The sequence below is a fragment of the Biomphalaria glabrata genome, chromosome 18 (assembly GCF_947242115.1).
Source record: "Biomphalaria glabrata chromosome 18, xgBioGlab47.1, whole genome shotgun sequence".
Lineage (NCBI taxonomy): Eukaryota > Metazoa > Mollusca > Gastropoda > Planorbidae > Biomphalaria > Biomphalaria glabrata.
Genome location: NC_074728.1, coordinates 4,661,050 through 4,676,660, shown reverse-complemented (window position 1 = coordinate 4,676,660; position 15,611 = coordinate 4,661,050). Strand labels below are relative to the sequence as shown.

The 15,611-nt window shown below is 34.6% G+C and overlaps 1 protein-coding gene across 3 annotated transcripts in view; it reads left to right on the top strand.

The window, feature by feature from the left end:
- Nucleotides 1-9,090, top strand: part of LOC106056014 (uncharacterized) — a 42,873-nt gene extending 33,783 nt beyond the window's left edge. For all 3 annotated transcript variants that reach the window (XM_013212561.2, XM_056017227.1, XM_056017228.1), the window contains exons 2-4: nucleotides 563-1,702; nucleotides 1,872-2,493; nucleotides 3,593-9,090. In XM_013212561.2, the coding sequence (XP_013068015.2) occupies nucleotides 683-1,702; nucleotides 1,872-2,493; nucleotides 3,593-3,921 (1,971 nt within the window). In that variant the 5' untranslated portion in view covers nucleotides 563-682 and the 3' untranslated portion in view covers nucleotides 3,922-9,090. The remainder of the gene's footprint in view (nucleotides 1-562; nucleotides 1,703-1,871; nucleotides 2,494-3,592) is intronic.
- The last annotated feature ends 6,521 nt before the right edge of the window (nucleotides 9,091-15,611 follow it).

Sequence of the window (15,611 nt, the reverse complement as noted above, 5' to 3'; positions counted from 1 at the left end):
GTTTGGAGTTTGGAAAAAAATATGTCACCCTTAATGTCATTATGCCATTAATTTATTTTCTTTCGTGAGTTGAAGCCGCTGTTTGTTTTGTGTAGTCTGTCTGTCCGTCAGATGCATTTGTTGGCCTTTCTCAAAACAATGACTGAAGTAGAATACCATAACAATAACCATAACATACATGACTAGGTGCATGACAAGTAGGTCGTAATCATACAAGAACATTATCACGTCCATATTTTATAACATGAAATAAGATAATACCAAATGTAGATCTAGTTAACCAAGATCCAACATCAACGGGATATATTTAATTTTAAAGTCGCATGTTTTTTCCACAGTGCTCATTATGAAAGTATTCATCATTTTAGTTTTGTTTTAATAACCACAATAACTAATATAAAACGCTAAATCTTTGTATTAATAGTAATAATTAAAATGTAGAAAATAGTCTTTTATTTTCGTTTTGAGGCTAACAAACGATCCAATAAATTGAAACTTAGAGCCAGCCTCTTTGATTTTGCATCTAACTGTCTTCTGATAACATGTTTAATATATTTTCCAGATTCCCGAAGGAGCAGTAACAATAAATTATTAATTAGATAACAACAACCCAAGAAGACTGTCTTTTACAATTATTGATATTCAAAAGGTTGGCATATATTAGAATAAATAAACTGTTCAAATGGCTGAAATTCGAATTCCAACGGATCAGATACCTGCAGACATTTTGCAAAGGCTCCAAGCCATGATTCCTCAGATACATTTCAGCGGAGGCCAATCCCAACCAAACAATAATTTCATTCCTGCTAAAGGCATCGCCCCGTCTCAACATTCACCTCCAGCGGCGAGACCAGCCAGTTTTTCGAAATCCAGAAGCTTCAATCGGACTTCTCCAGACAAAAACCGTTCTGCGAACCACGAGGAGGACGAAGTCGATGGAAATGACTCTATCGTTCACGCCTGCAATATCCAACCGGCAGCGCTGGCTGCTCCAGATGTCATGGATGACTCTGACATTGTCAGAATATTCCCTTTGATGAATGATTGCAAACCAAAGTCTAAAAATAGCGCTGATGTCGTGCGAATTTTCGAAAATGGTCCGGATGGCGTTCAGAGGTTTGCTAATACGACCGGCAATGTTCGTATAGATGAAGACGGCAATAAGGGGCAACAGAGAGAAACATGCACAAATTCAGACATTGTTCGAGTAATGTCCCCCGTTGTGCACAGAGGCTTCGTCCACGTGAATTCCAAATCTGATCTTGGCAAATCTTGCCTCCCATCTGATTCTCTTAGAAATGTAAAAAGCAGCGCTTCTTGGAGTGAGTCAAATCCTCCACAGCGAGAAAGAATCAAACAGAAAAGTACAAGCAACAGAAGGCATTCCAACAGCGTCTTGGCAAACCCTGACACCACGTACAGAAAAACACAGACACCTTGTCCAAAGCTTGACAAGGGGGGCCAGGGACCAAGCCACATGTTCTACCTTCCTCATACAGCTATGTCACGAGAAGGATCAGCATCAACGACGATCCCCCTCGTGACTGACCACGAGAAGAGTCGTTCTCACCAGAACTATTCAGACACCAACATTGCTGTGCAGATGAATGAAGACAATGATCTCGAGGATGATGAGGTCTTCAGTATAGACATGAGATCTAAACAATGTATATCTGAGACTCTCAAGCCTATCAGTAATGAAGTAAGTTGACCATTTTCCTCCTTGTTGATGCAAACATTATAAAGTAATCAGTTCATAATTTAACCTATATGCTGTCATTATCATTTTAAATTTTCTATCAAGCTTCACACCCAAGTATCCAGTATTTCATGTTGCAGTATATTTAAAACTGAAATGTCTTTATTTTCAGACTTACCAGAAGATGTATGAGACCACTCCTGTAAGAGATCTATATGTGTCACATGAGCCAATCAAAAGCCGCATTTCTCCATTCAACACTGCTAAGGTGATGTCAGAGATTTCATTCGGCGACAGACAAAACACTAGAAAACGACTATCTTTTGATGAGAGCGAGACTTCTCCATTTAAGTTTCCTTCTCATGTGGCCCAGCAGGTTATGCAGAGCATTGTGTCTAGCAGTGCTGCTTCGACAGTCTGCAGTCTGCCCAGTACGTCTTCTGCGAGTAGAATCTCCAGCCCTTCCACTTTTAGCCAGAGACAGATCTTAGCCCATCCTTACGGGCATTGTGGTTCCCAAGACTTTGAATTCACTTACAGCAGCCCATCAATTCAGGAGCGTTACCCTAAGCCCATGGGAAATCCAGCATCGACTGCATGCGGGCTTACTGTCAGCGAAATCATGCAAAAGCTGGAGCAGGTCTCAAGCAAGCTTGCACAGGTGTCTGGTGGATCGAGAGCTAGAATAAGATCAGATGGTGATGAGAATAGTTTAGAAAGTTGTACCCATGCACAGCTTCCGCCAACAAGAACAAGGGGTCAGACATTTTCACATGGCAAGAGGAGAAAACTAGGTAAGTGATATCTATGCTGTATTTAAAGTAAAGTTCCCCTTTCAGACCTTGTGGTCTATGGGGCAGATGATGTAAAGGTCATCTGTTTCTGTAGCCTACGGTTAATGAGGGTGTCATATGGCCAGCACAACAACCAACCCTCTTTACTTTTTCCCAGACTAATGTCAGGTACCCACTAGAGCTGGGTCGACTCAAAGGAGCCCAAAGATCCTAAAATAAAAAATCTTAGTCTTCACCAGGATTAGAACCTAGCACCCCCGGTTGGGAAGAAAAGCGCTTTACCTCTCAGCCACTGTGCCTCCCTTGCTGTATTTACTCAATTATAAAATAGAGAATATATTACATTAGACGTAAAAGGAAAACAAATTGAAATGTTGAAAAATATTATTAAAAATTAACAAACTGAAGATAGCCACTAAAGATAGCCACTAAAGATAACTACTAAAGATAGCCATTATAGATAACCACTAAAGATAACCACTTTTGTCTCAAATCTCTTGTTTTTAGCCCATCTTACCTGTGACTAAGACTCTGTTCTATGTATGGTGCATCTTTCATACTCAGCGGCTATGGTCCAATCTCTTTCTATGGTCCAATCTCTTTAGTGGGCCAGTGTATGTGAGTTTGGGCATAAACTTGGAGAAGGTTTTCATGCTATTACAACAATACAATGCCAGTATCAATGCATTTGAATGCATGTTCTAAAAATAGTTTAAACAAGTTATTCATTAATTGTTCACTAATCTATATCAAGTAAAGATCCTCTTTCAGGACATACAATATATAGGGCAGATGATGTATAGGTAATCTGTTAAGTAGGCACAACAACCCAAATGCCTTTACTTTTCACCAACTAACGTCAGGTACCCTCTGTTCGGAAGCAAAGCACCTCCAATACATAAAGAATGAGAACATTGTCTGTTGATATTGTAATCAGTGAATGAATCTTTTGCAACAATACAATTACACTATTAATACATTTAAATACATGTGTTCTAAAAATAGGCTCAACAAGAGACTCATTAATAGTTCACTTATCTATATTTGTTTGTTTGTTTTTTTTTTGGCTGTCATTTCTTTTCATTTAAATATTTTCTAGATTCTTCTTTCTCTGGTGATGACGAAGACCACTTTAGTAGCAACCAGTTTCCCAATTCACAGGATCAGCCAGATGAGGCTCTTGAGGACTGCCAGTGCTCAGCAATTGAAAATCATATTTTGCAAGTGGCTGAACAAGCGTACAAGAGCATACGTAGGATGGATGGGTCAGTGGAGGATTTTGAACGCTTCCGGATAGAATTGGCATCCACAAACACACTCCTGAAAGAGTCGATAGCCAACATCTTCAATTTGAAGACAATATGCCAGCACAAGAGTAGGAGTTCCTCTTCTTCGTCCTCATCCTCACTACAGACACGGCCCTCTTAATTACATAGAGATAATGCATTAAATTTTTAAAATGAATTTTCGGTGTGGTACAAGATGAATATAGTTAAATAATGATGATATAATCTTTGTTACCAATTGTTTATTTGAATTCTTTCATCAAATTACTGCTTATATAAGTATATACATGTAGCACTTTAGCTACTTGTTCATATTTATGTACAATGTTCAGTATGGTTAGATATCTGAATATTTAATTTTAGCAGTTAGTATAACTGTATTGCAAAAAAAAATATTTATTAATTTTCTTATACACAAATTTGATCTTACTTCTTATTTTTTTAATTGTTGTGTGTGCATATATAATTTGTAAAAATAAAAAAAAGATGTTTATTATTTACCATTACCTAACTCACTTGTCGCAATGTGCTTAGACTTTATTAACACACGTGGCAATGTGATTAGTATTTATTAGCACACTTGTTGCAATGTGTTTAGTCTTTATTAGCACACTTGTCGCAATGTGTTTAACACACTTGTCAAAATGACAGTGAAAAAAAATACTTCTACATTCCAGTTGTAAAATACATTCCATTAAACTGTAACTATTATGTCTTGTTACAAAAAAAAAAATTGCCTTTTTAAATTATTAAACATTTATTAATATCTTAGTCTTTATATATATGCATACCATGTGTTAAAAATGTCTGAACAAGAATTTTATTCCGCAACTAAGAATTTTACAAAATTAGTTTTTATATTATGATTTTCTTTTTTTGTAAGGGTAGTTAAAAATTTCAATTAAATAAACTGTTTTTAGTAGAGGAAGCTTTATTTTCTTTTTATATAAAATTTTAAGCTGTAAGTAAAATAGGGCTGATGCATCAATATTTGAAATAATATTGATAATTTTACACTTTTTATTTTAAATTACTTAATGTCAATGACAGGCATCTTAACACACTGTTTTAGTATGTACACATTTTTTTGAGATAAATGTATAATTTTAATAACTTCTAATTAATGAATGTATTATTTTTTTGTAATAGATGTGAATTATATCTGTGTGGGGATGATATATGTGATATTGTGTATATAGTACTTACATTTTATTACCTTTGAGTTGATAAACTGATTTAGACTGGAACACAGTTAAAAGTTACTCATGCATATTTTCCAGGTGACATATATGTTTCATATATGTTGTTGTGTTATGTATCTCTTCACAACTGACCCTTAACCTTTCACAATGCTGCAACTACAATACAAAACCCTTTTTTTTTACCTTGTGTAAAATTTGCATCAATAATTTGAAATAAAGTGGTGTACTTTATACATTGTTCAATACTGCTGCCAAACTCTTAGAATTCTCATTTTATGTTTTATGATAAATTTGCGAAAAAACAAACAAACAAGATAACAATATTAGAAAAGCAATAATAGTCATATTAACATTTATGAATGAACATTCTTGGTAGGATGAACATCCTCTACATTAGTGAACAATACATTTGATTCTTTTTGTACAAAGGCATAAAAGTAAAGTATAGGACATATTTCAGATGACAAACTCCATTAGAGTTGATGTTCATGTTTGACTATCTGCTGTAAATAGTTACAAATCAACTATTTTAAAAGTGTGTGATTTGCTTAATATAAAAAAACAGAAAAAATTTTCTTTTTTTTTTCTCTGTGTGATTTAAAGTATTATAAAAAAAATAATTTATTTTTTATTTACATTATATAATTTCGTCTACCTCTCTATAAAGCTGTATCAAAGATAAACAGATCTTTCAAAACATTCTCTAAGTTAAACTAACGAAAAAAGAAAAAAGAAATATTGACTCAAATTTCATTTCTTTATGGTTGTACTTCCAGCCAGTAAAACAGTATGCATTGTAATGTAAGATAGTGCAACCAAACATTTCTAGAAAGAAAATCTTTTGGGCTTACATTTAAAATATATTTATATATATTGTGATATCATGCTCAAGAAAAATCACAGTCAATATTTTAATATTGTGATGCAAAAATGTGTGATACAATAAGTGAACATAGATTCATAAATTATTTATATTTAACTTCATATTTAGGATAAATTTATTTAAAGTGAATTAGTTTCCGCTCTATTTTTTTTTATTGTAGGAAAATAGCCAACCTTTTTACTATAAGACCATCATAAAATTTTCTTTGATAAATGAATAAAAAATTTCTAAAAGGTATTTTGCGTACTTGATTTGGGCTGATACATAGATGGATTGCATATTTTCACAGATTCCTTGTGATACTAATATATTTATTTAAAATGCTTAACTTCTAAGTTATTGGCTTTCTAAATATTTATTGCTCAAAGAAAACATACAATATTTATATATAAAAATTTGGGGGTTAACTGTGTGTATATTTAAATAAAAAAAAATGTGTGTGTCTAAATTTTAAAAATGTGTATAAAATATAAAAAGTGATACATCAGAGTAGCATTTTAAATTAGCCACAAAGCTGTGGTTGTGATGTTACTGCTTCTGTGTTTATGAATAGGAGACATATTAGGCACAGTGAAATCTGCGGTGTACAGTTCCTCTTTAAATTTTTTTGTTTAAATAGATGTGAACATTATTAGAATGAACTGAATAATAGTTTGGGATTGAAAAAGAATTTATCACACATTTTTGAACAAAAATATAATAAAGTTTACTGTACCTAGTTTTAAATATTAAATAATATTTGTGTGTGTGTGTGTAATGATGTGGCTCAAGTTTATAGTTTGTAAATGAACAAAACAAATGAAGAAATGCAAAATTGTCAATTAATCTCTCTGAACATAGCGGTAATGTAGTAGAGAGACCAAGCTTTTGAAATGTTTATCTGTCACATATTTTAAGTACTGTGTGTACTGTATAATTTCATGTTTATGTTAATGTGAGTGAAAATACAGGAACTTTAAATGTGTAACTTTTTTAATGCCCAAGAAGTTATTGCAGTTCAAGAAAGTTTACTTCAGATCCAAAACTTCTTGTAAGGACATTCAAAACATTTGTCATTTTTAGTGTAGGCATTGCTCAAAAGGCTATGTGAACTACTATGAGATTGTAACCAATACAATACATTTTTTCTTGTTACTGCTAAAAAAATTTTGAGAATTATTTACAATATACAGTGTCCCCAGTGTCATTTTTTTATATTCATTATCAAAGCATTCCATTCTTTTGTTCAAACTAAGCCCACATTTTATAATTATAAGACATTCCATTATACATTCCATTCTTCATTCCATTATACACTTTACACATTATGCACATTGGTTCTTGTAATGCATTTGATAAAAGATTTAGACAATGTTTTCTATTGCTCATTCAACCCACTGCCAAAATGTTCAGCTTGATACGTTATAACAAAAAAAAGCATTTACCAATCTCAACGTCCAAATGTATTATTGATTTTACTTCATGAGTTCAGTTTTATGTTGCTTTTTTTTTTCTCACAGACTTGTTGTTTAGTCTGATCTGACTTTTGGAAAACTGCACATGTTTTGTGGTTCAGTTCCCTATAATTTGTTTTACTTCTCTGTTCCTCCCACTCAGTATGATCTTAGATATTTTTACCAGGAGTCTAACATTCTGTGAAAATGAAAACAGAAATTCCCTATTGGCTTCAATGTTGTTTTTTTTGTTTTTTTTTATAAATATACTACCAAGATATGACCCGTGGCCTGCGGGCCTTAGTTTGGGTATAACTAATCTACTGGATTGAATTAGCCGTGAAAATAGAAGTAGAGTGGGGTTTACATATTCGTATTAAATGTAAAATACTGTGAAGTTCTTTAATAAAGATACAATTAGATACTTTGTGTGTATTTTTAGGACCCTCCAGTTTTGGGAGGAACATTTTACATTTACTACGGTCTCTGCCATGATCTAAGGAGCATTTATGCCTAACCCTAGCAAGATTGGTCAAATGGTTTTGATTTTTATTTGGGACATTCATACATACATAATTACACACAAACATACATATGCCTTACTTTCTGCTTTATATAGTAGATAAAGTTTTATCCGTCTTGAGTGCATGTTTTAATCTGTATTTGATGCTATTAATTTTTTATCAGAGTAGAAATTTCATTTTATATATCATGAAATAAATTCTTTGATCTTTTGAAATTACAACTTGTAAATAAAGTTGGTATTCAAGTTAATAACAACTCGAGTGTCCTAACCCAATCAGTTTTTCCGTCCTGCGTGTCGTATTATATAACTCCTTGTATTGGCAAATATATCTTTTTACAATATATATATATTGTAGTAGGTAGCTAATAGTATTTTCTTTTTTTTATTTGTTTTTTTTAGTGATATCTCTTTATGTTATTCATATTTGGAATGATTCTGTTTTAGATTAAATTCAGTTCTACTATAGATCTGAAAATTTTGTTTTAGTTATCCAAGATGTAGTTTGAAAACAACAAAAATTGAATGAAGGCATTTATTTGATTGCAGTTAAGAGGTGGACATTCATTGTATTCCAAAACAAAAAAAAAACAACATCATGAACTAAGGTATGAATTATTTGAATACAAAAGCTCAGAACTTCAAACATTTTGAATTAAGAAAAAAATTTATATGAATGGAATTCAGAAACATTTTATAACATGAGAATTATTTAGAATGTTTTTTTTTTAATGTTTAAAGCCAATAATTGTTTCGAACTTCTTGAATGGCTGTCAAAGTTTTTAATTTCTAAATACTAAAAAAAAATAATTTTATGGGAGGACTGATTTAATTTTGCTCTCACTTGTAATCTCTGTACTTTTCATTTTTTATGTACTTACTAAGATTAGTTTTGTCTTTTTTAAAAATTGTTTTTAAGTGTGTAAATTGTAGTTTAGTATTACATTTTTATACATTTTTTACATTTTTTTTTTTAACATTTCTCTTTTTTTTTTGAATGATAGAATTTATTGAACTACAAAATATTGATTGGTAATGATTGTTGTAATTTGAGATTCATATTTTTTGTTGTCCTAGTAAGTTGGAACATGATTATGTGTTGTTTTATAATAAATAAATGTATCTGGTTGTTGTTCAATGCTCATGTAACCCGTACTGCTGTCTGATGCAAGTCATCTTATTATAGAATTGATTGCAGCATTTAAAACAAAAATAATTTTGTAAACTTATGAAGTGTCACCGTCCAGAAAATAAAAATTCATTTTTAAAACTGTGTTTCTGTTATGTATTGGACTAAACTGTGTTTCTGTTATGTATTGGACTAAACTGTGTTTCTGTTATGTATTGGACTAAACTGTGTTTCTGTTGTGTATTGGACTAAACTGTGTTTCTGTTATGTATTGAACTAAGTGGATAATGTTTCAGGGGTGTTTAGTTATTTGAACCATTCTCAAATTGTCTCAAAATTCTCAAATAAACCTGGTCATAATAAAGACTTAGGGCTAAACTAGTAGACACAAAGCCATAGAAGAGCCAAAATTTCTCTGTTACGTTTGAAATTTGATCCATGTTTCACAATTTATTTGTCCTGTGCGAGGTCCCCTGCCAATCATTAAGCCCTAGGCAGCTGATTAGTATGGCAATGTTTAAGGCCAGTCCTGTTTCGACATTATGTTTGAGTGTACTTGTGGTTATTTCTATATAAGTTTAAGTTTGCTTTTGTGGACTATGGTTACGTGTGATTCTGTATTTGTGTGTGTGTGTGTGACACAACACAAATTAAAAGTTTATTTCTTGGCATTCTTAATTTACATGTCATTAAAAAATACAACAGTATACCAAACCATCTGCTATGACCTACAGCTAAAAACACACACACACACACAAAAGAAGCTTTCCAATCAAACAGAAAGCTTAGCATGTTTATAAAACTAGTTACAACGCAAACCTTTGCATTAGTCTTCTAATATTGCTTAACTGAAATCAAGTAGTAAAGATATAAGAGATATGTGCAAGAAAATGGGATCCAAAACAGAGCTAACATAGGCTAAAGCCAAAAAAAAATTATGTGTACTTAAAGGCATTCCAGCTGAACAAAAGAGCTTAGAATATCGAGTGATTGAAAAGAAGCCAAAGACCTCCCTTCTTTTATAAAATAGAAGATAAATCTGATATAGGCCTAAGAAACTACAGGCCAGTATCACTCCCCTATAAATATGCCCATTAAGGCACTAGAGCATCGTTTTTGATTAGGGTTGTACCCCGATGGTCTAATTGCATCCAAAAACAGTCCAATGTGGGCCCTAAAGGATGAGGTTATTCTTTGGACATTGGCGTCATTAGTGGCAACCCTAATAGTGCCAATATAGGCACAGCATCACATGTACAATAATACTATAAGTTGTAACATAAAAACGTAGCAACATTATCAATCACTTTGTCCTTCTCCATATAAAAACATGGCTTTAAGAGATTTAAATTACGTCATGTGAGATCCAACCTTTTTAAAAGTGAAGTTCCCCTTTCGGACCTTGCTATCTATAGGGCAGATGATGTAAAGATCAACTGATTCTCTGGCCACAGTTAACGAGGGTGTGATCTGGCCAGCACAACGACCAACCGCCTTTAATTTTCCCAAACAATGTCAGGTACCCATTAGAGACATATTAGAGCTGGGTGGATTCAGAGGCGCCCTAAAGATTCCAAAATTAAAAATCTCAGCCTTCACCAAATCCAAAACGGCTTAGATAAAAATAAGATGCATATTTATTAGATTTTTACTGAACATGTCCATAAAGCTCAGCTCCATGTCTTTAAAAAAAAAAATTAGCATTACTGGATTTAGTCCATTACACCAACGTATTCAGGATTTCCTGATAGAGAACCAACTGTAATAATAAATGTCTCTCAATCAACAACGTAAGTAAACACACGGTGTAGACAGGGGCGGACTGGCTATATGGGCATTTGGGCAAATGCCCCGTGGGACGGTATTCAAAATGGGCCTAAAGGAGCTCATGAATGCCACTATGGCACGCATTAAATTGTTAAAGGTTTTATAATGTTCTCATATATAAGGGGCTATATGAGCGTCATGCTAAAAACATCTTTTACAGACTACAGTGAAAAACTAATTTAATCCGACACATTTTCAAAAATAGATGTAATAGCCTACATCCGTAGACAGTGCTATTAGTAGGCATCATCCTTTTAGGGCCTACAAACATAGCGATTAAAAAACAACATTAGGCTTATATTTCTTCTAAAGATATAGAGCGTGCATATAGTTATCAATACATTATTAAAAAAATAACATAATGATTTCGAGAAGAGATAAGCCTATTAATAGGAGGCTCATCATATGATATACATTTTATGGGCTGTACTCTATAGAAATGCCTGGGCCGATTTTGACATCCGGTCCGCCCCTGCACAAAAGAAAAAAATATATATTCAGACACAATTCTCACTTTATTCGGTTACCGTAGTACATATGTTGATTTAGTTGAAAGAAAAGAAGAAAGTATTTAAAAAAAAGTTGCTCTTGCTGAGAACTGAACCAGGTAGTTAAGCTTTAAAGGCACACACTTAATCGGAATGCCACACGCCTGATACAAATCAATTAAAATAGGTACGGGTATAAAAACATACCACTTGTAAATATTTTCTACTCTATTTTACAAATATTTCTTCAAACTTTAGAAATTTATTTAAAATAAAACAATTAATATGATTTAAAACAGTATTTGTTATTATCTTTTCTTTTGAAATAACGTCTGTAGTCTTTACGATAAGATAAGGTATGGGCCTAAAACAATGTGCCCAGAGTTTTCACTGTTACAAGGGACTTAATTCTTTACAAGATCTTCCTGCAACGAACAGAAACAGGTTAGAGGAAGAGATAAAAAAAAAACGAAGGGAAGACATCTTGGAAGGGATGGCAGCTATATCACTGTATATATTACAGTCGACATTATATCAAGAGACGTAACAGAGGCGCCCCACGGAAACGCTTCAAAGACCAGCTTAGGCGTCAACTTTCCTTGGCTGACATAGAGGAGAGCATCTGGTTACATGCGGCCTCAAAACGAGACAGCTGGAGGTCACTCACGAAGGCCGTGGGATACACATTTGAGACCAAAAGAAAATCCGCTGCCGAGGACAAACGCAGACAGCGAAAAGAAAATCTAAATCGACCGCCTGCGGACAATGGTTATGCTTGCCCTGGATGTGGCAAAATATGTAGGTCACAGCTGGGACTTCGCAGCCAGGGGAAATACTGCATCCTCACTAATCTTGGGACTCGAAGACTAGCCTTATTATATCAAGAGACATAACTATGTTAATATTTCAACAATTTTAAATATAAACTTGGTTATGCACCTTTAATAGTGTACGGTACTAATTATATTTATTGTTCAGGTAGATTTCTAGAAAAAAGAGTATTTTAGTGAACACATTTTTCAAAGCTTCAACTAGAAGTATTTTAAAATTCTTACATACATTCTTTAAGAAGATTCAAGAATTCGAAACTCTCTCATGCCATTTAAAATCTCTCGTGTCATTCTAATTCACCCATGACATACAGATAGTTATCAAGTCGTAGTTAGGAAGTATAAGAAGAGTTTGGAGTTATAAACTTTAACTTGTATTGTGTAAAAAGAGCATGCATTCTCCTATAATTCAGTACCAAATATAATATTTTCTGAGAACAAACTAAAAAAAAATATTGAAGTTTAACCATAACTTCTTGGGCATTAACAAAATTACACATTTAAAGTTCCTGTATTTTCACGCACATTTAACATAAACAGGAATACTATCAGAACGAGTAAAATAATTACGGAGAGAAAGAGTTAAGAGAAGAAGTTGAAGAAAATATTGCGAAACAGGCAGGCCCAGAAGGAGATTAGAGCCACTGACCTCGACCGGACGCCATCGCCTAGCAACGATCAGGTACCAAGCCAACATTCACTTTCGCCCCCCCCCCCCCCAATAACAATTGTAGTTATTAGGTCCCGTATCACTACCCATGGTCACGTGATATACGCCCCCCCCCACCCATAGCCAGCCCACTTAATTGTCCCCACAAACAATTCTATATTTAGGGTCAACACATCATTGAGACCGAGGCTTCTTCGGAAGACAAACAAAGACCATAGTTAAAATTGCATCTGTATCTCTCTAACAATATAACAGGACGACATTAATACTGTTGTAACCCTGCCTTGCACCAGTGCTTGAGGTGCGCACTAGCGCACTAGTGAACGTAAACAGGAAGACACTAGGAGAGAGAGAAGAACAGTGCATCAGGGATTGTGAAGAGTCTGAATGCTTGGAAACTAAGAAGCCAGCTTTTTTGCTGCCTGAAGGTTGTACAAAGGGACCTGGAGCGAAGCGGGGAAGGCTGTCGTTGGTCTACATTCGGGTTGCTGTCTAAAGGACTGGTAAATTAGTAGCAAGACTCTGAGGAAGTTGAAGAATGTTATGTGTTTGTCCTAGTGAATAAACACCTGTCTTTATTTCCTGTTAAACTGTGTTGAGTTGTCTGCCTTTACGATGAGTGTCTACCCTAGAGTTACAACAATACATAACAATGCATAACAAAGAGATAGCTTCGAAGTAGGGAGGGGGGCATTCCTTGCGAAGTTTCTTATTGCCCTCTTTTCTCTCCCAGGACTGCCAAAATCTTTCATGCCCTGTCACGTCTCTAGTACCCTGCTTACTCTCTCATGCTCTGCCACGTCTCTAGTGCCCTGATTACTATCTCATGCCCTGCCAAGTGTCTAATGCCCTGATTATTATCTCATGCCCTGCTCTGATTACTATCTCATGCCCTGCCAAGTGTCTAATGCCCTGATTACTATCTCATGCCCTGCCAAGTGTCTAGTGCCCTGCTTACTCTCTCATGCCCTGCCAAGTGTCTAATGCCCTGATTACTATCTCATGCCCTGCCAAGTGTCTAATGCCCTGATTACTATCTCATGCCCTGCCAAATGTCTAATGCCCTGATTACTATCCCATGCCCTGCCTAATCTCTAGTGCCCTGCTTACTCTCTCATGCCCTGCCACGTCTCTAATGCCCTGCTTACTCTCTCATGCCCTTCCACGTGTCTAGTGCCATGCTACCTGTTTCATGTTCATTGCTGATTTGAAAAAAAAATGCATTTGATCAACACTGTTACTATAAATATAAATAATTCGAGCCATTAAAATTGCAAGTCTATAAATACTTAAATTACTTGAAAATCAATGTCAGTTTTTTACAACAGTTATCAGCCTTTGACGAAAGACCTTTCCATATATTATTTTCGTAATACAACGAGATATAAAATTTGAGAGTAACAAGCAGTCCAATAATAGAAAAGTTCAACATACTACATTTTAAGTAATTCAAGTAAGAATCGTAAAACTAGTGGCTCAAATGTCTGAAGCCTTTTCCCACCTGGTGTCCACTGCTCTGAGGTCCTCCATGAAGGTGTGGCGCCAAGTTATACGAGGATGTCCCTGTTTTCACTTTCCCGTAATGGCCATGTCATAACAACTCTTGGTATGCGTAGTTCATTTTGTCGGAGAACATGTCCCGCAAACCTCATGCGACGCTCTGTCATAGCCTAAGTGGTCAACTCCCAGTTCGGCATAGGATTTCCTTGATTGAGACCCAATATCTACAAAAGACTCCTAAAATCAGTCTTAGCTAACTTAATTTAGCCACATTTAGTCTTTCTTCAATTTTGGCAGATAAATTCCATGCTAGTCACTTCACTTTATTATTGGAGCCCAGCGACTGGTAAAAATATGTAGCCTCTGTTGGCTACGCTCCTGGAATTTGGTGACTTTAGTTTGCTTTAGATTTTATATCAAAAAGAGAAGTTTTATCGTCAAAACCATATGTTAGGAGGATTTAAACTAAAAAATCTCTTGATTTTTTTTTTAAAACAAACTCACAACCCCTTACCTACGCTCATAGAATTAGGTGACTGTAGTTTGCTTTGGAATAATATTGAAGGAGGGAGTTTCAACCCCAAAACTATCTGTAGGGGGATTTTAAACTTCAAACCACCTGGAAGGGGTTTTAAACTTAAAGCCCTCTGGAGGAGGGGAGCTTAAACTCAAAACCCCACATGGTTACGCTCATAGAATTTTGGGTGCGTAATTTGCTTTTTTTTATATTGAAGAGATTGTTTTTAGCTTCAAACCAACTCTTGACTACGCTCATAGAATCTGGTGACTGATATATGCTTTAGTCTTATATTGACTTAGGTCCTCCCGCAAGTTCAGTGCATTGGGCGGCAAGCTGTCTCCATAAACATCTGTCATTGGTAATGTCTGAAGCCTCCTTATATTGAAGATTGGTTTTTAAAATTTCAGAGAGGGGATCCCTTAGCTATGCTCTTGGAATTTGCGGATTGTAGTTTGCATTAACTTTTTTGGTTTTATTGAAGAGTTGTTTTTTTTTATATTTCAGAGGGGGTTTTAAAATCAAAATCCCCCTTAGCTATGCTCTTGGAATTTGAGGATTGGGGTTTGAATTATTTTTTTAGTTTTATTGAAGAGGGGGGTTTAACGCAAACCACACTGGAAGGGGATTTTAAACTCAAAACCCTCATTGGCTCCGTCTGGGCAAGAGATGGTTTAATATTACAATCTCACCTAAAATAAACAGAATCAGAGCAAGAAATCACAAAATTACACCCCCCCCCCTTAACATATACGTATACGACCACCAACCAAACTCAATTCATTAAATTTATAATATAATCTTCGACTAGCTAAAATCATTCATTCCGT